Source organism: Bos grunniens, chromosome 5 (genome assembly GCF_055505025.1).
Source record: "Bos grunniens cultivar Pamir isolate PY7600 chromosome 5, Bosgru_T2T1.0, whole genome shotgun sequence".
Lineage (NCBI taxonomy): Eukaryota > Metazoa > Chordata > Mammalia > Artiodactyla > Bovidae > Bos > Bos grunniens.
This window is the reverse complement of record NC_141169.1, coordinates 69,221,998-69,246,970: the sequence shown is the minus strand read 5'-3', so window position 1 is coordinate 69,246,970 and position 24,973 is coordinate 69,221,998. Positions and strand designations below refer to the sequence as shown.

The window sequence follows — 24,973 nt, the reverse complement described above, 5'->3', positions numbered from 1 at the left end:
CCATGGACTGCAAGGAGATCCAACCAGTCCATTCTAAAGGAGATCAGTCCTGGGTGTTCTTTGGAAGGAATGATGCTAAAGTTGAAACTCCAGTACTTTGGCCACCTCATGTGAAGAGCTGACTCATTGGAAAAGACTCTGATGCTGGGAGGGATTGGGGGCAGGAGGAGAAGGGGATGACAGAGGATGAGATGGCTGGATGGCATCACCGACTCGATGGACATGAGTTTGAGTGAACGCCGGGAGTTGGTGATGGACAGGGAGGCCTGGCGTGCTGCAATTCATGGGGTCACAAAGAGTCGGACACGACTGAGCAACTGAACTGAACTGACCGAAGTCTTTGAAATTCAGTGTGTATTTAACACTAATAGCACATCTCACGTTGAACTGACTACATTTCAAGGGCTCAGTGGCCACATGTGACCAGTGGCTACCACATTGGAGAGCATAGATCTGGAACCACAGTTTTCCATCTCACTGTGTATTGGAATCATGTGCAGAATTTGTTAAAAATACTGATTTCCAGGTCCTACTCAGAGATTCAGTTCAGTAGATCTGGAGTGAGGCCTGGGACTCTAGTTTAACCAGTATTCCAGGGATTCTGATGTAGCTCATCATTATGGAACCACTGAGCTCCTAAAATACAGCCTAATAAATATCAACCAGAGAGCCAGTAAGGCCCTTTCTCAAATTCCTATGGACTAAGAAAAGTTTTAGATTTTCCCTGGTGGCTCAGACAGTAAAGTGTCTGTCTACAATGCGGGAGACCCAAATTCAATCCCTGGTTTGGGAAGATTCCCCTGGAGAAGGAAATGGCAATCCACTCCAGTACTGTTGCCTGGAAAACCCCATGGACAGAGGAGTCTGGTAGGCTACAGTCCATGGGGTCACAATCTGCATTAAAGACAACATCTGATAACATTCAGTTGAATTACTTTGAAAAAGAGTTTTCAAGTAGAGAGTGCTTGCTTTAGATAAGATTTCCTCATTAAAAATAGAGTCATTGGCACACTTTATGGTTAAACTCTTTAAGAACTAATCAATTATCTTAAGATTAAACAAACAAACCTCCTGACATGCCTCCAGCACTAATTTGCTCAACAGAAAACTTCCTTAACAATGGACAGTTGGGTGGCAGTGATACCTATGCTGAACTGGTAAAGTCAGCGATGAAGGCATTGGGAGATATTCATTAAAAGCTTTAATTAAGCACCTTAATTAAATTAATTAATTAAAGGGGTGCCAGACACACCCCTCCGCCCTGAGGTTACAGAGGTGAATGAGGGTGGGTCATGCTCTTGAAGAGTTTGCACAGTTGCTGCAAGATGGGTAACAATGTGCAAAGCCCTGTGGGAACACAGGAAGGAAAAACTCAGGTCTGCCTTGGAGCATGGGAGAAGCCCCTCTGATAGGAACCGAGCTGACCCTCCAGCCTCTACTAAGTGTTTAATAGGTAGAGACCGGGAACTTTGGCAGAGAGAGTGAGGACCATGTTTTGAATGTTTGGAGAACTGTGGGCAAGGAGTTTGGATGGCTGGGGTGGAGAAGGCAGAGAGCTTGCTTAAGGGGCATGTGGATTCAGTCCAGCAGGTCACAGGGGCCACAGCTGTAGTTACACAAATGCACGTAGCACAGCTTTGGTCAATGATGGATGGATAAATTGGTTGATAAATGGTTATATGAAATGAATGGAAGTCTTAAAGTGGGGGAGGGGAAACTGAAGCCACGAAGCCAGTAAGGTTGAGGGTCAGCTGGTGAGAGGCAGGTAATGAGACTTGGCCCAAGTGCTGACAGCAGATGGGAGATGAAGCACAGATGGTTTTCAAACGACCCAGAGGAAGAAAGTCAAGACTTGGTGAAATTGCTGTAGGGAGTCACCCTTCACTTGGCTAAGGCCAGTAAACAATGTTGTGCTAAAGGCTGAAAAGTTCCAGGAAAAAGGGAAGAGGCTCATGAAGCCAGGATCTCTTAAGAGCCTGTGGAAGGAGGATGCCGAATCTTGGGATTTACAAGGTATTCCTTTTTGTGGGCTGATGACATTTCTGTACCAGCTCCTCATTTTCCCCTTAGTTTACAATTTTTTCAATAGAGAGGTCATAAGAAGTACAAAACATCTGCCAAATCAAGTGGCTGGGAGGATACAGGGAAATAGAAGCCCTCTCCCACTGCTGGTGGGTGCCTTGACACACAGATTGTAGAGAAACTCTTGTATCTGGAGGTGGATATGCACCAGAATGTTCAAATCAGCGCTGTTTCTAATGACGCAAAGTTGGAAGCAACCTATGTTTCCATCTATAGAGAGATGGATAAATAAAATGTTGTATGGTCATATGAAGGAAGACAATATAGCAATTAAACCAAGAGATCCATGGGGCTGACCCTCAAAACACAAGGTGGAGTGGAACAGGCAAATTGAAGAAAAACATATTCAGGATGATGGCATCTAATATGAATTGTGGACACACACACCTGAACTATATAATATATATGACTACACACAGTGGAAGTTAAAGTGTAAAAACATAGACTGAGATTTGTAGTAAATTCATAATACAAGGCTGAGAGGAGAGGGACAAAGAAGAGATTCAAAAGGGATTTCTATGTTGGTGACAATTTATTTCGATTATATGGCAGACCTATAAAAGAACTGAAGCAAAGATGCCAAGATGTTATATTCGTTAATGTGGGATGGTGAATGAAAGAGTGTTTATTATCAATGTATCATTTGCCATGTTTCCCTTTGGGCTCCCCAGGTGGCTTAGTGGTGAAGAATCTGCCTGCCAATGCAGGAGAGGCAAGAGACACTGGTTTGATCCCTGGGTTGGGAAGATCCCCTGGAGAATGAAATGGTAACACACTCCAATATTCTTGCCTGGAGAATCCCATGGACAGAGGAGCCTGGCAGATGACAGACAGTCCAGGGGGTCACAAAGAGTCAGACATGACTTAGCAACCTAGTATGCACATGCAGACTTCCCTTTATCTCCAAAAATTTCCGAAATTGAGAAAGGAAGGGAGGAAGTGGGGAGGGAGGGAGGGGGGGAGGTGGGGAGGAAGGGAGGGGTAAGGAGGGGAGGGGAAGGAGGTGGGAGGAGAAAGAAAAAGAAATGGAGTGGGTGGGAACAAAGCAGAAGGCTTAGAAACTGTTCACCAAGCCCCCTACCAACTGAGGGCTTCACACAGCAAAGGGGGTGCAGATGGTGACTTAACATACCTAGAGGTCCCCCTGGGGTCTAACACCATATTCGGTACACTCAGGATGACTGCGCTGGTGAGGGCAAAATAAACTCCTTTCCTGTGCATCCGCTTCTCAGCCCAGCAGTGCCGCCAAATGGGGGTGGGGGTCACAGCGTTCATTTACACAAGGTCCTCTATCCATGTTCACCTCCACCAGCGTTACTCCTCCCAGGCTGTCCCACTGTTCCCGGCACTCTAGAACATGACTGCACAGCCATCTCACATCCACGTCACGCCTGTAGGTGGCAAGGACCGGACATGCCCAAGAAAGAAGTGTGACAGGGCACGTGAGGGCTGCTTCTACACAAGGATGCCTCCCGCACTTCTGGCCAAACACTCTGGGACGCAGAATTTTCAAAATGATTTAACAGTAAGTTAAAGCACAGGGAGGGTAGAACTGAGTGCAAGGAAGCATTCTTATCACTAGTTAAGACAAGATAGAAGTATCTGCATGGAGCTCCCTCCTTGTTGCCAGGAACAGTGCCTCCGTGTCTTTATGTGTCCAGGGCTTTGCAGAGTGGGTGTTAAAGAAATGCTTGCTCATGAAGTAGAACTGCATGACCTCCCCTCTGCCACACACACACATGTTTTTGAGGACTATGTTTCTGTTTGCAAGTTTTCTCTCTCTAAATGGGGCAATGTCAACTAATGATTAAGGATGTTTGATTCTGGAACCAAACTGCCTAAGTTTTTGGAACAGACATGAAACCTTTCTATGATCAGTACCTTCACCTCATAGCATCTTCAAGAGCCAAGCTCTCAGCACAGAAGCTGGCACACAGGAAGTACTCATTAACCGCCAAGAATGGTCACTAGTTGGTCCTCATGGCAAACCAAGTAAACGGGCTATACTATGTCCATTTACAGATGGGCAAAGATGAGGTTCACAGAGGTCCTGTGACGTGCTCAAGTCACACAATTTACTGGTAAATGACAATGCCAGGATTTGAAGGCAATTCATCTATCTCTAAAGAACTCCCCAGGCCCCTAGCTGCTGCAACATCCCAAGAGCTGATTCACGGACCAATAACTTCCAGACTCTTCTCTGGCCAGCAAAAGGTCTGGAGGGAGCTCTCTACACCAGTGGAAACTCCCAACTTCTGCAGTGTCGGGGCCGGGAATCTGACTTAGGTTTGAGGAACTCTCATTCCCACATCAAAGCTGAGAACTGAAAGTCAGTCACTCTGACTAAGCACACAGGGAGGGCAGAAAGTTCTGAGGCAAAAGGAAGCTACCAATGGGCTTTAATCACTCTCCACTCACCCCCAGGACTCATGCCAGAGATGAAGGCTTTGGTGACATCTTGGTTTTTTTTTATCCCGGGAGTTCAAAGAACCTCACACCCATTCCGTCACATTCAGGCTTCATTTTACTGAAGTAAACACGATCCCAGGTAGAATCCTGGCTGGAGACCCAGGGGAAGGCACAACCTACGTCACACTCATTCTTTCCACCAGGGTGGTGGTGGAACAAGGGCTTGTGTGCCTGACCACGGGTCTGGGTTTTGCACAGAAATGACCACCAAAAATACGTGGTAAAGAAACTGTGAAGGCTGTCCTGGCTGCCAGGTATAGCTCTGACCTCTCAGAGCCTGGTGCAGTGCCTGGCACAGAATAAGTGTGTGGTGGATGTTGAACAAGAGGAAAGGGGACATAACTAGTGGATGCTCACTGGGTCATCCAGCAGCCCCAGGAAGTGGCAGGGGGGTGGGGGGTGTCATCTGCATCTTACAAGTTGAGGAAGCCAAGATTCCGGGAGGTTTCAAGGCGTGTGGGAGCCCTCCAGCTGGTGGGCGGCAGAGATGATTTTGAACTCAGGGCTGCCGGGTCTCTGGGTTTTGAACCGTGTCATGTACCTGACTCTACACCATCGTCTATGTAATACTTGGCAAAGCTTCTTGACGAATAGATACGCCAGTTAAACCTGGGCAAGACGGTAAATGTGGCATAACCACCCAGGGACAAATCCAATTAGTTGCCCCGTTTGCGGTCCTGGGGCTAAGAGTGATTCTTATACTTTAAATGATTACATTGACACAGTTATATAGGTTTCCACACAACAGCCTCAATTTTGCCTCTTGGTCCACAAAACCTACAACACTTACTATCTAGCCCTAAGAAAATGTTTGCAGACCCCTGATATAAACCATACCTTATTTGACTTGAGGTTCCAGAGGGGAAGGATGTGCCTGAGGCCAGAGATGTCCCCTCTAGACCCAAGCCTTGGTGTCCCTCCAAGGTCAGCTCTCGCCACAACACACTCGGCTCTGCCTGCCTAACTCCTACTCATCCAAGAGTGTCAACTTAGCTGTCCCTTCCTCCAGGAAGCCCTCCCTGATTCCCAGAGACCAAATCAGGGGCCCTTCTTTGTGCTGCTGTTTCTCTCCCAGCCACTGTGGCCTCCACATGCTGGTACATGAAACACTGTGTTAATGCTGCCACTTACTCATCTCCCATCCCCTGAGCAGCCAGCTCTACAAAGGCAGGTGCCATTCTGTCAGGGGCGAGAAACAATTTAGTGACCAGACATCCTGGTGTGACCAGGATGCTTCAGCTCAGGCCTAGTGATCTGAGAAAGTATTAACGATGGCCCCCTTCGTCCTCAAAAGGACTTCCCTGGTGGCTCAGTGGTTAAAAAAAAAAATCCTCCTGCCAAACAGGAGATGAGGGTTTGATCCCTGGGTTGGGAAGATCCCTTAGAGAAGGACATGGCAACCCATTCCAGTATACTTGCCTGGAAAATCCCATGGACAGAAGGAGCTTGGCGGGCTAAAGTCCAAGGGGTCGGAAAGAGGCAGAAATGACTTAGTGACTAAACAACAACAACTTCATTCTCAAAAGCATCCCCGGACGTGTAAGATGCTATTCAGTACATATTACCATCCTATGTCTGAACAGCAGCTTAAGTGTACAGCTCTGACTTAGTCCTTCCATTTTCTAGCAGTGTGACAATAGATAAATGACTTGACTTCTGTGTCTCAATTTCCTCCTCTGTAAAATGTAAATAATAATAGTGTTAATATCACAGGATGGTTGTGAGGATTCAAAGAGTTAACATACATAAACACTTAGAATGCTACTCGACAAACTGAAGGGGCTACGTAAGATGCTGGATCCCTGACGCTTATTACAATGTCGTGTTCTGTTAGATTGGCACACACTGCCTGGATGAATGATGCCTGACCTCAGGGGTGGGCAGAGCCAATTCCAAAGTCCAGCTTCACACAGCTGGTTAGGGAGCATTCAGGCCAACAGCTTCATCCTCTGGCTTCCCACTCTAAGGACCAAGGAGGGTGGAACTCCCTGGGTCATTCCTGGTCCCCTCTTTCCTTTTTAGATATAGGTATTGCTTTTGGTTTGATTAAAATCCTCCTAGACTATTTTCTGTACATTATATGCCTCTATTATAAATGCATCCACAGAAAATATATGGCAATTGTCTTAGGATATATGGTATTAGATTGAAAGTATTTTTTAGCTTTTCTCCTTCAACAGTAGACGATGACTTTATTTTATTAGACTTAGATCTACCTTTGTTCTTCCTAATTAGAACATCGTAGTTCATAGTTTGATGAACACAGTTTATTTGACTCTCTGAACAATCCCCTATTATAAACAGTGCCACAATGAATATCTTTGTGGGAGCTCTCTACGCTCGGGGAAATTTTCTAAGATATTCCTCTCTCTTTGAAAGCAGGCTGTTTCACAGTTTGCTCCATGACGGCCAGAAGACGACCTCGGATGCTGGTTTTAATGCTTCCATTTTTCACAAGTCAGAAGTCAACTTTTATTCTTACCCAAGAGGAAACAATAGTGAAGATAACTTATTTTAAAAGTAACAATAGTTTTAGCTAACTGAAAACTACAAATGAGTTAATTCAACCCTCAGAATGAACAAAAGCTGTGACTAGAAAGGAATGTCTCAATTTTCAAGGACCCCCATACATAGTCTCCCCATGCCAAGTCCCCTTGAATAGAAAGCTATTAACTGAGTCTCACCTTATTTATAGGCACCATGTTATTTTAATGAAAACTAAATCTTGCTCGTTCTTGCTCTTTCTTTCCAAACCTTTCTCTGCTCAGTCGAGTTCCTATGACTACATGGGAATCATTTATATTTAAATCTTCACCCAGAGTCCCAAGAGTATGAGCCCACCTGAAGGGAGATAATCGCTCTTAGACAAAAAGACTCTGGAGAACTTCCAGCAGTCTCATTAGCTTCCCACATGTAATCAACCTAGTTGTGGCCTAATTTGTGATTTCTACACATTGGTATTAAATCAAAAATCTATGGTAAATAGATATTACCCAATATAAAATAGATAACCAATGGGAATTTGCTGTATGACTCAGGGAACTCAAACCGGGGCTCTGTAACAACCTGGAGGGGTGGGATGGGGATGGCTGAACCATGTTGATGTTTGGCAGAAAACAACACAATTCTGTAAAGCAATTACGCTTCAATTAAAAAATTTAGAAACAACAACAAAAAAACCAATATATGGTAGAATTTTACGCAAGTGGTATGGATGAGGGGTGGGAGGGGGTAGTAAAGAGAGGTGGAAAGGGATCTTCTTGTGACATGGGGCCAGCAAAGCCTGTGCAGGCGGCAGAGCTGGGGGCAGGGACACAAGCGGACACAGATGGTGCCTGTTCTGGCCTGTGTCTTCCCCGTGATGGTCTTCCTGGGGCTTTCCCTCCCTGCAGGGCGGCCCCAACCTCTCCCTCATGTTAAAGGCCAGGTGCCTCTCCTGCCCACTCCAGCCTTGGGATCAAGTCTTGGGTGCTGATGTAAGACAGCACTTATCACAGAGCCAAGTACAGAGAAGCATTATATAAATATAGTTACTATTATTCATCATATAATTATAGCAAGTGCTCTAGAAAAGGTTGTTAAATGACTCATGAACGGACTGGGCGCACTTAGCTTCCTGGATGGTGGGGGGCGAGTCCTGCCCCAATCTTAACCAGAACACAACAGACAAATGAGGCTCTTTAAGGCACTCACTGGCCCCACCCTTGGAAGCGGACGAAGCTTCCAATGTGGTTTGAGCAGAAGGAAGCGTGTTTGCTGTAGGAAGCAACCGCTGATTGATGGTCCCAAGGCAGCAGGTTGGGAAGGAAGGAAGTCTGGCTGAGGCCAAATCATGGACCAGGACGAGAGCTCCAGGAATTTCTCTGAACCACTTTTCTAACAGCACATGTTTCATCCACAGTTAAAACCCAGCAGGATGAGTCACCTGAAGGCTTGCATCTCATTTGCAAAGTGGAAGGATGGGAGGCACTGGTCTCTAAGGTCCTTCTCTGCTGTGACAGCCTTAGAGCACACACGGGGTCCCCAGTTTACAGACACAGAGTAACCGCATGCCTTTGTGTTTTCTGAGAATTTAAGGCCCATCAGATGCTGTGCTGGGAAGTGATGCACAGAAAACATGACCACACTGTTGCCAAATTTATGTGTGAACTCCTACCCCTCCACACACTGGCTGCAGGCAGGAAATACAGAACGATAACCCCCCACCCTCCCGCATTAAACAAGAGGAAATGTGACTGTCATGTGATGATTCGTGGCTTGTGGACCAGAAGACTGAATCTAGGTCATTTCTCAATCTAAAACCTAAAGTTACGAAAGAAAATTTTCCTGGGTGCTATCTGGAATATGACAGTTCTGGGTAGAAAAGTTCATCTCCTTGGAAAAAAAAAATTTGAGTGAAATTGATTTTGGCCTCCATTCTCCCATCTTACCTCATAACATCTGTCTACTTCTAGAAGTTTCTAAAGACCACCCTAGGATCCAGTCCTTGCCCCTGCTTTCCAGCTGTGACTGTGGGTGAGTCTGTAAGCTCTTTGGCCTCGGCTTCATGTAAAATGGAGATCTCAGAGCATCTACTTAATAGGGTGGTGGGAGGGTGAAATGACATAATCCAAGTAAAGCACCTGGTATACAGTAAGTGCCCAGGAAATACAAGTCATTATTGTAAGTCATGATTACTGCTGTGCTGGCCAGGATTTATACACTTTTACTTAGTACCTCTAATGTGCAAGGTGCTTTTGAGAATTCAGTCAACAACCATCGGAATGAACACTCAAGTGAGAAGATAACAAGTCATAAAGCACTCGGTACAAAAATGATGACCCAGAAGTGATGACGACTGGCCTGGGCCCTGCTGGCTTCCCAGTGCAGGCAACCCTGGGCTCCATCACAGCCCCTCCTGGTACCTGGCAACGTCCAGAGAGAGCTGCGTGAACTGTGGATTTGTGGCATCCATACACGAGAAGGACCCTGTGTCTTGTAAGTTGGGACCCACACAAACAAGTCTCAACCCAACCCCTACAGACAAACACAGGGAAACCAATTCACAACAGAAAGTCTTAAAAAGGTCTCCACAACTTCAAGACTTGTCCAGAACCTAAAATTCTAAATCAAGAGCCCATAGAGTCAGGCAGACAAAGACAAATATATGCTGCTGCTTATATGTGGAATCTAAAAAAAACAAAAAAGGTACAAATGAAATTATTTATAAAACAGAAACAGAGACACAGATATAGAAGACAAACATGGTTACACAGATATAGAAAGCAAACTCATAATTGGGAGATTGGGATTGACATATACATACTACTAAATATAGAATAGTCAATAAGCATCTACTGCATAGCACAGGAAACTCTACTCAATACTCTGTAATGACCTTTATGGGAAAAGAGTGGCTATATGTATAGTTGATTCATTTTGCTGTACAGCAGAAACTAACACAACACTGAATATCAACTATACTCCAATAAAAATAAATTTTTAAAGAGGAGCCCATAGAGAGTAGCACATAGGAACTGAATTTGTGGGGGCCTAGTATGCACCAGCGACTTCGCTTTCACTTTTCACTTTCATGCATTGGAGAAGGAAATGGCAACCCACTCCAGTGTTCTTGCCTGGAGAATCCCAGGGACGGGGGAGCCCGGTGGGCTGCCGTCTATGGGGTCACACACAGTCGGACACAACTGAAGTGACTTAGCAGCAGCAGCAGTATGCACCAGAATCAAGTAACCTATTACTTATGACCACAATCATCTGCCAGTTACCTGGTCATCAGGGCTTCTGCACCTGGTTGAGCTGGGAAATGCAGGGGATGGTCCCTCACAGAATGGCTGTCCTCCCAGGTTAGCACCTGGTAGGGGGAGACAAGCCAGCCTAACCCTGGAGCATGGTGAAACAGGTTGAACTGGTGTTCATTGGACTTTTCCTAGGAAGAGTCACACTATCACAGCATCATATATGGAAATGCTCTGAATGAGTTTCTGCAGCCATCAGAAAACATCAGAGCGTAAGCCTGAGAAATTCCCAACGTGAGAGTAAGGGTGCAAATCAACTCGGGTATCAGGGGATGAACACACAGACAGAGAGCAGGGGCTGAACGCCGGCAGTGCCGGGAGCTGTTACTTCTATCTAACCTGCTCTAAAGCAAAGTCCGAGTCCAACCTCTCACCCCAAATCCTTCATCAGCACAACCGCAACGGTAGTATGACCTCACAGCATCTATTGATACTAAGTATTATTATATGCCAAGCACACCACATACATTTTTATATTTAATCTTCACAGCAGTCCTCCAAGCTGGTTATCTACAGGTGAAATGGAGCTCAGCTAGGCTAAGAGACTTGTCTGAGATCACACAGTTAATTAGCGTTTGAATCCCTGGTCACTGATTCAGTGTATCATGCCTTAACGAGAAATGTTTAACAATGGAAAAGGGGACACTCAGAATTTATCACTGGATGATAAATCACAGCTTAATTTTTCTCATTACAAAGCAACTCTAAGTAACTTGAGACAAGCATATGTATTAAGGGGCCTAAGTTGGTTTCTTTTTTTTTAATACCAAACAGCCTAATTTGCTTATATAAAAATATCAAAGGGTAGAAAAGAAGAATTTCAAGCTAACTGGAATAACAAGCAGGCAGATCGCACCTCAGCTCTTTCAGAGATCATATATTAAGATTTGGTTTTTTTAGGCCTTACAACTAATGCTTCTAGAGCAATAAGACAGATGAAGGTTTACAGATTTATTTCAGCATAAATTAATGCTAACCATATGCATGGATAAGATAACCAAATAGCCATAAAATCTTGGCAACCTCCAACGTAAGAAAAATAGCTTGGGAGCTGAGAGGAGGAAAGAAAAATCCATGTAGAGTCCATTGGAGGAATTCCAATGTGATCACAGAGTTTACTAAGATTCTGACTTATGTTTTGCATTTTAATCATAGTATGCTTGCAATGCAGGGGACGATAGATAGTCTCTGGAGGGGAAGAGGTGACCCAGATGATAATTCCTTACAGCTGCTGAGCACCAGGACTGAACAAAGGTGTCTGGCTTTTATTTTGAGCTTTCTGATGGCCCTTGGAGCTAGGGAGGACCAGGGCTGATTGTTCTCTTTTTACAGATGACAGAATCAGGCTGTTAGCTTTGCTGCTTAAGACCAACGCTCTTTATAAAGCCCATGTTGATCCCCACCAATCCATCTATCCACCCATCCTTCCACCTGTCCATTTGTATTTCCTATCAATTCCTATTTACCCTGTAATCCTTCAAGAAAGAAAGAAAGAAAAGGGCTCCTTTGGAAGGGAGGCACACCCATGTGTCTGGACACAGTTTTGCAGAAAGACTCTTTTCTTGCCAACACTGCCATCAGCTTAGGGATCTGCAGCCCTGCCCTCCCCCTATTTCTGCTGTGTCTCCTGGCTTCTCCTTCATTTCCACTGCTGACTGGTCTTCTGCCAGCCGTGTGCATTTACAGTCAAGTGCCAACAATTATGGGAACATTCTTTCTCTTCTCTGCCCTTCTGCTCATCCACCAGGTTGGTAAGACTCCAGGCCTCTCCAGGCTGCCTCTCCAGCTTGGGTTCTATGGCTAATAAACACCAGCATGATGGAACTGAATCCAGGGGTGAATATCCTATAGGAATGAATTGTCCCACAGATGTCAATGCGTGTATTCACTCACACATTCATGCATTCCCTCACTACTTCATTCATTCATCCAGACAATAGCTACCAAGCTTCTACTAACAACCTATGAGGCGGGAACCTATGAGCTTCTACTAACAACCTAACAGAGGCAAACCATAAATGGTAATCTTCTCAGATAATTTTTGTATTAACACTTAACAGGTCTTATTTTTAGGCTATGCGCTATGCCTGAAAGTCATAAAACTACACCTTTTTTAAAGCCACTTTACTGGCAGCACTTCTAGAAGCTAAGATTTTCCACAGGGCAGAGCTCTGTTTCACCTTTTCCCTCGTTCTGTGGTGAATGATGCAAGGGCGGCCTCCAGAGAGATGAAAGCCGCCCACTCCCACCTCAGCAGGTATCCATGCTGGTTGTCTGCCACACTCTGGCCAAGCCCTGAATCCTACTCATAGTCCACACAGGCCTGGCCTCACCAATGATGGAACACCTCCAGGCAGAATGGTTTTGTTTTGAGGGCTCTCTCTATTCCCAATCCCTCCTCCTTGAGCCACATCCCAGGCAGAGGCCAATGCAGAACACAGTTCTACTCAAAGGGACCCTGCAGTGCTTATGGGTAATTCTGGTCCTGAATAGGCAGCTGCCCAGGGGTCACAAGCTTCGTGTATACCCTCATCCCCCTTGCCTCTAAACTGCAGAGGAGATGTTGTGGGTCCTGAACTCTACTGGTTGGAGGAGTTGGAAATACCTGGGATGGATTCTTGACTCATTGACTAGCTGGGTGACCTTGACCTGAATGTTTCTCTCTGGAAGAAGAAGATAATAAACATGCCCTCACAGGTTGGCTGACATCCTGTCCACCCTCCACTCACTCAGCCAACATTTACAGAGTATCTACCATGACCGAGGAGCTCTGGTCTGGGGCAGAGCATGTATCTGGAGAATCTCGGGAGAAATAAAGGTAGAATAGAAACTACTATGTGGGCGGGAGGTTTTCTACCGCTCTTGGTCTCTGTTTTCCAAACTGGACAAAACAGGGCAATGCTGTACTTCTCAGGGCTGCTTCATGTATTTAAAAATAAAGTGCACCCAACAATGGAGACTGAATCAGTGAATAAATAAAATAAAATTCAGCAGAATGCCTGACACCAGGTAGATGCTCAATTAATCTGTGCAGCAATTCTCTGAAAATATAAAATGCAATCTACTTCCCACTCAGTAGAAAAACAAAAGGAACCTTGTTCTTTCTGTGCCTTGAAGCCCTTGACAATTATCACGAAGAAAGGGGGTGTTTTGTTACAAGGAATGATGATAGCAATAACTGATACAAGTTAATTCAGTCATATGTGGAATATGGCTTAGTAGTCTATTAATTTGACTTATGGAAAGGCAGAGGAACCAGAGATTAAATTGCCAAAATCTGTTGGATCATAGAAAAAGCAAAAGAATTCCAGAAGAACATCTACTTCTGCTTCACTGACTACACTAAAGCCTTAGACTGTGTGCATCACAACGAACTGTGGAAAAGTCTTAAAGAGATGGGAATACTAGACCATCTCACCAGCCTCCTGTGAAATTCTATGAGGGTCAAGAAGCAACAGTTAAAACTGGACAGGGAACAATGAACTGGTTCAAAATTGGAAAAGAAGTACGTCAAGGTTGTATATTGTCACCCTGCTTATTTAACTTATATGCCGAGTACATCACTTAAAATGCCAGGCTGGATGAAACACAAGCCGGAATCAAGATTACTAGGAGAAATATCAATAACCTCAGATATGCAGATGCCACCACTATTAAGGTAGAAAGCGAAGAGGAACTAAAGAGCCTCTTGATGAAGAGGAAAGAGGCAAGTGAAGAAGCTGGCTTAAAACTCAACATTCAAAAAACTAGGATCATGACATCCGGTCCCATCACTTCATGGCAAATAGATGGGGAAACAGTGGAAACAGTGACAGACTTTATTTTCTTGGGCTCCAAAATCACTGCAGATGGTGACTGCAGCCATGAAATTAAAAGATGTTCGATCCTTGGAAGAAAAGCTATGACACACTTAGACAGCATATTAAAAAGCAGAGAGATTACTTTGCCAACAAAGGTCCCTCTAGTCAAAGCTATGGTTTTTCCAGTAGTCATGTTTGGAGGTGAGAGTTGGACCATAAAGAAGGCTGAGCACTGAAGAGTTGATGCTTTTCAACTGTGGTTGGACTGCAAGGAGATCCAAACAGTCCATCCTAAAGGAGATCAATCCTGAATATTCTTTGGAATGACTGATGCTGAAGCTGAAGCTCCAGTTCTTTGGCCACCTGATGCAAAGAGCAGACTCATTAGAAAAGACCCTGATGCTGGCAAAGATTGAAGGCAGGAGGAGAAGGGGACAACAGCCGACAGACAAAATGGTTGGATAGCATCAACTGACTCAATGCACATGAGGTTGAGCAAGCTTTGGGAGATGGTGAAGGACAGGGAAGCCTGGTGTGCTGCAGCCCATGAGGTTGCAAAGAGTCGGACACAACTGAGCGACTTAACAATGAACAACAAAATTTATCAAACTATATCTCAAGTTTCCTCACCTGTGAAACAGATGAGAGCAATTAAAGGAATTAGTTTAGAAAGAGAGGATGAATGGAGAAGAAAGCTATGGTACATATACACAATGGAGTATTACTCAGCCATTAAAAAGAATACATTTGAATCAGTTCTAATGAGGTGGATGAAACTGGAGCCTATTATACAGAGTGAAGTAAGCCAGAAGGAAAAACATAAATACAGTATACTAACACATATATATGGAATTTAGAAAGATGGTAACAATAACCCGGTGTACGAGACAGCAAAAGAGACACTGATGTACAGAACAGTCTTATGGACTCTGTGGGAGAGGGAGAGGGTGGGAAGATTTGGGAGAATGACATTGAAACATGTAAAATATCATGTAAGAAACGAGTTGCCAGTCCAGGTTCGATGCACAATACTGGATGCTTGGGGCTAGTGCACTGGGACGACCCAGAGGGATGGTATGGGGAGGGAGGAGGGAGGAAGGTTCAGGATGGGGAACACATGTATACCTGTGGCGGATTCATTTTGATATTTGGCAAAACTAATTATGTAAAGTTTAAAAATAAAATAAAAATTAACAAAAAAAAAAAAAAAAAGAAAGAGAGGATGCAGCACAAAATAAGTGTTAGCGATTACTGTCACAAACACCCTCTGTGTGGGAGGCAATGTTCCTGCACTGGGTGACAATGGTAGGTAACAGTCAAGGTCCCTGTTCCCACAGAGATTATATTTCAGAGGTGGTGAGAGAGGCACCAGACAAACAAACAAATGAGCAACTCACTGCTGATGGTGAAGACAATACAACATGGCGATGCAACCAGGAGTGACTGCAGCATGGAAGGCCTCTTGGAAGAGGTGGTATTTCATCTGAGACTTGACAAGAAGGAGCCAACCATGTGGACATATACAGGGATGTGGGCTCCCAGGGAGGAATGACCACCACCCAAGTCTCACAGTGGGGATAAGTTTGAAGGATGTGGTTAGCAGGCAGAGTAATATGAGATGAGGTTGGCAGAGCGAGAAGGTTCCTTAGAAGACAAAGATTCACTTTTCCCTTGCTGCGCAGGCTCCAATTACCCATCTTGGCAACATGGTGCCCAAGGCAGCTTCGTCCTGTGTCTGAAAATCTGTGACAGCTCAGAGAGGCTAGACTTACATTTCACCTTCTCTGTTCTGCTCCCCTCAAATTCCCAGTGGTTCTTCCCACTTTCAAATAGACACCTTGAGAGATTTATACCCAATTCCTCCTGGAAACATAATATAACCCATGAAAGGCTGATCAAACAGGGTTGCTATTTAGTCTTTGGACCTCGATAGGAGCCGTAAAATATCTTGTGCCTCTTTTAGTATAAACATGGTTACAGAAGACTGCCCAGTCTTCACAGTCAAATACTGTTGGCCAAGCTAATCCCACTCCCTGTCCCCTGTCCCCTTCTGGTTGACACCCATCATCTGGTCACCTGAATAACCCTTTTGTTCCCAACCGAATACAGTTCTGGTAAGTTGGAACCATCCTGGGGTTTTCTTTTCCTGCTTTTCTGCAGGCCATGATCAGGGACCCCTTGACCTACATGCTAAAACCCTTGTTCATTTTTTAAACCAAGACACTGGGCTCTGTTTGTTGTTACAGGAGCATTAAAAATGATTTGAAAGTAATCATCGTGAGAATAAAGGCTCCCATTTTTGAGAACCAATTAGGACCAGGCATTTTATACACATTACTTCATTTTGTACTCTTACTAGCCTCACAAAATGGGTGAAGTCTATTTTTTCAGATGAAGAAGGGAGAAAATGGGGCACAAAGAAATGAAACTCTTACCTGGGCTCGCATGTCAGTGAAGAGAGGGGCTGGGGATTAGGACTAAATCTGCAATGCTCTGAAGCCAGCACCACACAGCAGATCAAAAAAGGAGAACAGGGTCCGCTTCCAGGCAAGATGAGGACCATTCGTGGTAGGCAACAGGATGGCCCCCAGAGAGGTCATGTCTTCATCTTGGGACCTGTGAATGTGTGACCTCATGTGGCCAAAAGAGACTGCCAGTGTGATTAATGATCTGGAGATAAAAAGATATCCTGAATTATTTAGGGGATAATCACACTGGTCCTTATATGAGACAGACAGAAAGGTCAACGTCAGAGGAGATGTGACAGTGGAAGCAGAGGCTGGAATGATGGGGCCACCAGCCAAGGGATGCAGGCAGTCTTGAGAAGCTGGAAAAGGCAAGAGACAGATGCTCCTCCAAATTCTTCAGGAGGAACTCAGACTTGCTGACAACTTGATTTTAGCCTCATAACACCCATTTCAGATGTCTGACCTTTAGAAAGTTAAAATGTTGAGTTGGCCAAAAAGTTTGTTCGAGTTACAGACCACCTTGAATGAACTTTTTAGCTAATACAATAATATATTTTTATTAAGTTCCTAACTTGCAATAATTGGGTACAGCAACAACAGGAAACTAATACATCATCCATAAAGTGAAAGCCAGGCTCTAGATAATGGCTCAAAACTCAAACTGATATGAAAAAAGCCATCACTGAGCAGTTTCCCTCTCCTGCAGACAACACTACCCATGATGACAAGGTTGACATAGGGTTAGGGTTAGGGTGTGAGCCCCACCTCTGGAGTCAGAGCTAGGCTTGAGCCCATGTCCCCCAACCACACTGACTAAAGCACATGTGACCCTGAGCCAGCCCCCAAGCCTCACTGAGCCTGAGTTCCTCATTCATCTGCACCAGAAAGTTCTTCAAGACATTAACAGCAATTAATATGACCAAGTGCTTACGGCTTGCCAGAGAGCGTGCTACCTACTAAACACATTCCATTTCATTTAAACCTCAAGACAACCCTATAAGAAGAGTACTGTATGAATGCCATTTCCACAGGAAAGGAAGCCGAGGCACAGAGCAGTAGCTTGCTCAGTCAACTACGGGGCTGAGGACCAGGAATCTGATGTCAGAGCTGATGGGTTTTCAATGGCTAACATGGATGTCTGACACTGAGTGTGTGCTCAGCTCAGAATGGCAGTTATTATTTGTAGTGGGCGGTTAAAAAGTTTGTTTGGGTTTTTCGGTGAGATGTTACAGAAAAACCTGAAATAACTTATTTATTATTTTTATTAATAATATTATTTATTATTATTACTGCTATTATAACTCCCAGTCCCAGTCAACTTTTTGGATCCTGAAGTTGGTAATGCATCCTACTGACACTACATAGCTAAGAGAAAAAGAGAAGAAAAACAAAGATTGGAGAACCAAAACCTCTTATCATCCAGATGGAAAAGGGCCAGGATCCATGCAGGGCAATTTTAGACCACGCTTCATGGTAACGGAAGAAGCCTGGGAATGTTCACAACTCTCATCAAGAAGCTGAAGTAATTAATGTCTATTATCGTTTCTTAATTAGATCCTTTTCAATGGTAAATGATTCTGTTTCATACATAATGATGATTATCGCCATTCATTTCTCATTCAATTTTAAAAGTATTTCTTTGCAAACTTTTCATTTGGCCAGAATAGCTCGATATACATAACATTAGCGTGATCTCTACTAAAAACACATGCTATTATAAGAGATATCTGTATGAAATTTATCTAAGCAAAATATAGTTAAAAATATACTTTTCTTGAGAAAACTACAAAGTATTTTTTATTTTCCTTTTCAAGTTACTGTATATTGAGACTTGTTATTGTGCCTGGTACTTTCTATATATTAGCATATTTAATGTGTTAAATGCTATTAACCTCAGAAAACAAAGGCTCAGAGAGGTAATGTGGCTTGTGCAGGTCACACAACATTTGGGATTCAAGAACCATACATTCTTACTGTTCAGCTCATATGAATTGATGTAAACCATGTGTCACACGACAGATTGCTTTTAATCTTTTAGCAGCTTTCCTGGGGGAGGGGAGGGTAAAGTTCTACTAGACTCAGAGAGGTTAAGGAATTTATCCAAGGTCACAAGGGAACAAATTTCCAACCAATTGGAAAACCAATAAGAGAAAAATTTGCACTACTCTCAAGTCTAGGGGGCAAAGAAAATGTTCTAGTTTGCTAGCAAAGACCAAGGTTCCTCAGTTAATAGGAAAAGCCGTTCAATATTCAATTCTATAAAACACTTATGGAACTCTGGGCCTTCTAGAAATTGTTGCAGACATTAAATGAGGGGATCAAATCCAGTTGCTCAAGTGCCTGGGTCTGAAGTCCAGAATTTACTGAAGTTACTGAAACTCTGGGCCTCATTTCTTTCCTCATTTGTAAAATGGGGATTGTAACAGGACCTTCCCCACTAGGATGGGAAGACGGAATGTAGAGTGATCAGGACAGTGCCTGGCAGAGTCAGGGTGAAGGAAGAGTAATATTCCAGAAACATTCGCTCCTGGGCCTTGTCTGGTGGTCCAGTGGCTAAGACTCCATGCTCCCAAAGCAGGGGGCCCTGGTTCAATCCCAGGGCCTCACCTGTGCTGGACTGCAGAAAAATTAGGCTCGGAGAAGGAAACTCACTAAACCTAACTGCAAGTCGTTACTACAGGCCGGGGAGACCTGACTGCAGAGTCTCACTGCCAAAGGGCAGTGAAGACACAGGCGAGGGAGATGCCACCCATGTTTACAGCGTGGCCACAAACTGTGCACAAGCTGTCTTCTTGCTGTCTAGCCAACGTGGACTGATGTAAACCACGTGTCACATGACTGACCCGCTTTTAATCCCTTAGCAGCTTTGCCAAGGGGAAAGTTCTACCAGACTCAGAGGGATTAAGGAACTTGTCCAAAGTCACACAGCAAGTTCCAAGAAGTTGAGACATAAGGGGCCAGCACATTAGAAGAATACACTCAAAGTAAAATGAGTGATCTAGGAAAGTCTCAGTATGTGAGGGAAGTTCCGAGGGTGATTACAATGCCAGGACAATAATCACCATACAAACGGCTAATATTTAGACAGTGCTTGCTATGTGCCACGTGGCGCTTGAGGCCTTGTACTTGTGTGAATTCGTTTAATCCTCACAACAAGCCTATGGGTAGGGACTATGATGCTTTCGAACTGTGCTTGAGAAGGCTCTTCAGAGTCCCTTGGACAGCAAGGGGATCAAACCAGTCAATCCTAAAGGAAATAAACCCTGAATATTCATTGGAAGGACTGATGCTGAAGCTCCAGTACTTTGGCCACCTGATGTGAAGAGCCAACTCTTAGAAAAGACCCTGATGCTGGGAAAGATTGAAGGCAGGAGGAGAAGGGGACGACAGAGTATGGGATGGTTGAGCGGCATCACTGACTCAGTGAACATGAGTTTGATCAAACTCCAGGAGATGGTGAAGGACAAGGAAGCCTGGCATGCTGCAATCCACGGGGCTGCAAAAAGTCAGACATGACTTAGTGACTGAACAACAACACATGATTACTATTCCCATAATACAGGTGAAGATACAGGTCCAAAGAGGTTAAGTAATCTGTCAAACAAACAGCTGGAAAGAGGCATCACCAGATGTTTGCTCTTGGGAAAATGCTTTAGGCTCACCACAGAAAACCTCAAGTCAGTGTTAATTCATATAAGTAACCTTCCATTAAGAGGTGACCTGGGTTGAATGTGCTCCCCTCCCTAATATATCCTCATTTGAATCCCTGGAACCTCTGAACGATACTTTATTTGGAAAAAGGGTCTTTGTGATGAAATTAAGTTAAGGCTCTTGAAATCAGACCATCCATGATCACCAGTTCTATGTTCTACTAGGTCACTCAGTCGTGTCTGATTCTGTGATCCCATGGACTGTAGCCCACCAGTCTCTATCCATGGAATTCTCCAGGCAAGAATACTGGAGTGGGTTGCCATGCCCTTCTCCAGGGGATCTTCCCAACCCCGGGATCGAAACCAGGTCTCTTGCATTGTAGGTGGATTCTTTACTGTCTGAGCCACCTGGGAATTAGGTGATCATCAGGGTGGACCCTAAATCCAATAAGTGTCTTTGTAAGAGGAAGAAGAGGAGGCTGAACAGAGATGAAGCCCTAGGCCCTGGAAGCCAGGAACCACCAGCAGTTGGGAGAGGCCAAGAACTAATTCTCCCCGAGAGCCTCCTGAAGGAATGGCTTTCTGGCCCCTAGAACCGGGACAGAATACATCTCTGTTGTTTTAAACTAGCTGGTCTGTGGTGGTTTGTCAAGGCAGACTGAGGCAAGCAACAGGAAAGGTAAGAGCCGGCACCAGCAGTTGAGACTCATATTCAGGTCTGTGTATCTGGGTGGACAGAGTGGGAGGACAGGGTGCCGCCTGAGTGGTATGGCAGCCCCGGGGGAGGCTCACTGTCTGGCCGCTATGGGAGGAAGACTCAAAATCAATAGGAAGAACCATTTTTCCAGCCAGAAGAGCTGCCAGCAATGTGTGCACTCCCTGTCATGTGTGGAGCTGCCTATCCCAGGGGATGTCTTGCTCGACTGGGAGGTTATTCCTTCCCAGGTCTTTTTGGAGGTGGGACTAGGATCTGAAGCCAACTTCTCCTGCTGAAGGAAGCCAGGACCAGAAAGAAACACTTGTTCACAAAATCCATCATGGACACAAGTCGCATGATATCTCATAAAAGCGATTTTCCTTTCAAGTCTCATTCATTATGGTACTTCAGTAGAATGTGCCAGGAAGCAGAAAGCATCGGCTTCTTCACTCTCCATTTGTGGAGCTGGCTGCTCCTCCTGCCTTTCTCCACATGCACACCTGCAATAAGATAGCCGGACAACTCGGGGCAGAGTGGAACATGTCACTCCTACAAGCTGTCATTCGTGTGCTAGAGCCAACCTCGGAAACTGTCCCATGGCCCCCTTATTCCTGCAGCTTCTATTCCACTATGTAGACCAAATGGACCTTGGTGAACCCATAGGCACCATGCATGCCCCTTGTTCATCATGCTTCTGGAAACAACTGCCCTTGTACCGCCCCTGGCATTCTCAGGCATTCTCATCACCAAGGCTCAAAAACCCTGAATATCAAAATATCTCAAATCAGAGCATATTTCCTCCATTGTTGATAATTAAAATACTATTGTATGACATGGTCCCCCAGGCAGAAGAGATGCTGGCAGTGATCCCAGTTACGGGGAGAAAAATTGCTGAGTCACTGCCCGGTTGGCCAGCTTCAGTGTTCCTGCTGCCACACTCCTATAAAGGGCACCGGGGCTTCCTCTGTGCTGTCAAAATGACTCTGCTTACTTTATGTAATATGGAAGAAAGTGAGAAGAAAAAAAAAAAAAAAACTGTGTGAAATATCAAAGTATCAAGTCATAAGTTAAAGGCAGCTTTTCTGGAAGTAAAGGAGTCTTCTGGAAACAAATTATCACCTTGCTTGTAACAGTGGCCTTTTCTGCATCACCATTGTTCCCTGGAGTTAAATAGGATACTGTTCTGGCTCTTAATTTGCTTCTAGACCCTTGAGGGAAGGAAGGAGACAAGTGAATCATTGATTACACTCCAATAAGTGCTTCTGTGATGAACATCATGAAGATACTAGTAATAGTAATGAGAGGTGGCCAGACATTCTAAGTACTTTATATGGATCATCTCACTAAATATTCCAAACAGCCTATGAAACAGGGGTTAAATAAGGGCTCCATTCTGCAAAGGAGGAAACCAAGGCACAGCAAATCATTTGCAGGGTCAAGATTTTCAATCAAGCAGCCCGGCTCTGACTGGTCGTCCCACATCCCCATCCCTTGGTTTGGGTCCAGGCAGCACAAAACTAGTAATCCAATAGGAGTGGAGATCACAGGAGGCTTCCAGGAGGAGAGGACATGGAACAATAGACTGGATGTCATGAAGCTAAAGGGGAAAGATCACCTACCTCAACCCATGTTAGGGAAAAAAGACTTGCCATTTGCCTGTTTTAATTCAAATCTTCCAACCTGGTAATCATCTTTTCATCTCCATACATGGTCTTAGGGCCTTCTGATTAGCCCATCATTTTCAAAAGGCAGGGCAGGAAAACCAGTTTTGTTTTTCAGGTAACCCACACATGGAAAATCAAAGTAACTGGCAAGGCAGAAGTAGAAACATTAAGTCGGGGCTGGGGGGGTGGGGAAGAGAACGAGAGTGAGCAAGCGAGAGTGTGATGAAGAGGGCTGACTTGGGGACACCAGGCGGGTAGAAACAGTTTGTAGAGGGACATGACTGGAAAAGGGAGGAAGGAGGAAGGACCCTGTGGATCCCCTAGAGATCTCAAAGACAGAAGGCAGTCAGCAGACCATAGGACCTTCGGTGGACTGTTCTGACCAGAGTACACTGGCGGAAGGACACCCTTCTCCTTCTGTTTTTTATCAGGTCAGTAAGACCTCCAGGAAGCCAAGTGGAAAGTCCATACTCTTCCACTTTCTTGGCAAGCTTCTGCTGCTGTCCAGCTATTGGCTTGCTCAGGTTCGAGGTAAGGAGGGAGGGGGAGTAAGTTAGATTTATCAAGTGCCTCTCGCCATGGCAGGGTGTGTGTGTGTATGTTTTCTCTCAAGCACCCATGGTTTCATCAAGCCCTTTCTAAGTGTCAGGTACTAGATCTTCATGTGCATTAGCTCAGTTCTCACTCCCTTTTAAGGACTTCCTGTTATTATGAACTTAAAGGTAAGTTAAATCAGATAATAGAGAAGCTAAGACCACATCATGAGGTGGCGGCAGAGTTGGGATTTGAACCCAGGTCATCCAACTTCTAAAGCAATAAGGTAGGAGCTGTTATCACACTCATTTTTATATGAAAATCAAAGTTCCTGAGAAGCTAAGAACTGTGCCCAGGGTCACATAGCCCTTTGGCAAAACATGGCTTGACCTCAGGGTCAACCTGGACATAAAGACCACGACGGGCTCCTGACCTCCAAGGCTGCTGCTGCTGTATTGTAAACAGTCACCATCCTGCATGGAAGCAGGGAGCAGTCTACAAACAGGAGCCTGGCCTGGACCAGGTAGGCGCCTAATGAATGTTTATGGCCAGCCTGTTTGAAGAATGAACAAAACCTCAGCTAATGGACCCAAGTCTGGAGGTTGCATTCAGACTCTAGCCTCGGGGGGCAGCGGAAGGACCCAGAAGCATCCTTTACAGGAAAAAAAAAAAATCACTTGCACCATTTTTGAAAGCTGGAGGGTGAAAGGATTCAAAACAAGCAAAGCTCTCCAAATAGCGATAAATACCTTAAATTACCCAGCAAGTTTAAAAGCCTTCATGCTGCTCTTTTTTCCCAGCACAGGAACAGGCTCCTGATTGTAGCTGTTTAGAAAGGAACATTCAGGAGGGTGTGGAGCCAGGGGGCAGGAGGAGTGGGGAGGGGTGAGAGGGGAGTAAAGGCTCGGGTGCCCAGGAACACTCAGCCCAGCTGGCTGGCAGGAGACAGCCGGCAATTGTGTGGGTTTGTTGCTCTCAGAGGGCTGTGTGCCTAAGGCACGCTGGGGACCCCCTGGTTCCTGGAGGCAGTCTTCCCTGCTTATGAAAATGGGAGAGGGAACAGTAGGGCTGCCATGGCTGCTTGAGGACACCTTCATTGCTGGTAGCCAGCATTGCCTGGGGCCCTTCTGTTCTTACAGGAAGACAACTGTATTGATTCCAAAAAGGAGGACAGTTTATGGAGGGCTAGAAACTCCCAGAATCCGACTCCCTCTGAAAAGCACAGGTTTGAGGCATGAATCTCCCTCCTCTGCTGGGACCCCAACATTTCCGGGGGCTGCTGCCATCAGACTGGTATGAATTACTGCTGTCCACCCCAGCACACAGTAAATGTTCACAGGCAAGACAGCTGGAAAGACTTGGAAAACCTCTTTCCTTCTGCACCACGCAGCTGATCTCAAGCTCCAGAGGAGATAAACATCATTATGGAGAATATTTTCTGTGCCTACTTTTGTGGTCAGCAACTGCTCCTGGACCAGGCAATCACAGGCCACGTAGTAGAACCCACTGGCTTGCTTAACAGCTCATCATGGCTTGTTCTGTGCTGTCATGAGCACAGCATTTCAGAAGCAGGTTCCAACACCTGTGACCTTAGAGCAGTTACATAAATAACCCCATGGAATGGCAACCCGCTCCAGTATTCTTGCCTGGAAAACGCCATGGAAAGAGGAGCCTGGTGGGCTACAGTCCATAATCACAAAGAGTTGGACATGAGTGAATGACTGAGCACGCATGCACACAAGCACATATCTTTGTTTCCACATATGTAAAATGTGGGTATTTAATAGTACCTACCCACATAGCATTGTTATGAA

The 24,973-nt window shown here is 45.0% G+C and overlaps 1 protein-coding gene across 11 annotated transcripts in view; it reads right to left on the bottom strand.

Annotated features, from left to right (window-relative positions):
• The window catches only part of CHST11 (carbohydrate sulfotransferase 11), a 266,145-nt gene that overhangs the window by 60,705 nt on the left and 180,467 nt on the right, over positions 1 to 24,973 (bottom strand). Inside the window, exon 3 of one of the 11 annotated variants that reach the window (XM_086401108.1) lies at positions 16,582 to 16,762. The exons of the other annotated variants lie outside the window; for them this stretch is intronic. Coding sequence (XP_086257234.1) covers positions 16,582 to 16,593 — 12 coding nt within the window. The 5' untranslated portion in view covers positions 16,594 to 16,762. The remainder of the gene's footprint in view (positions 1 to 16,581; positions 16,763 to 24,973) is intronic. 11 annotated transcript variants of the gene reach the window in all.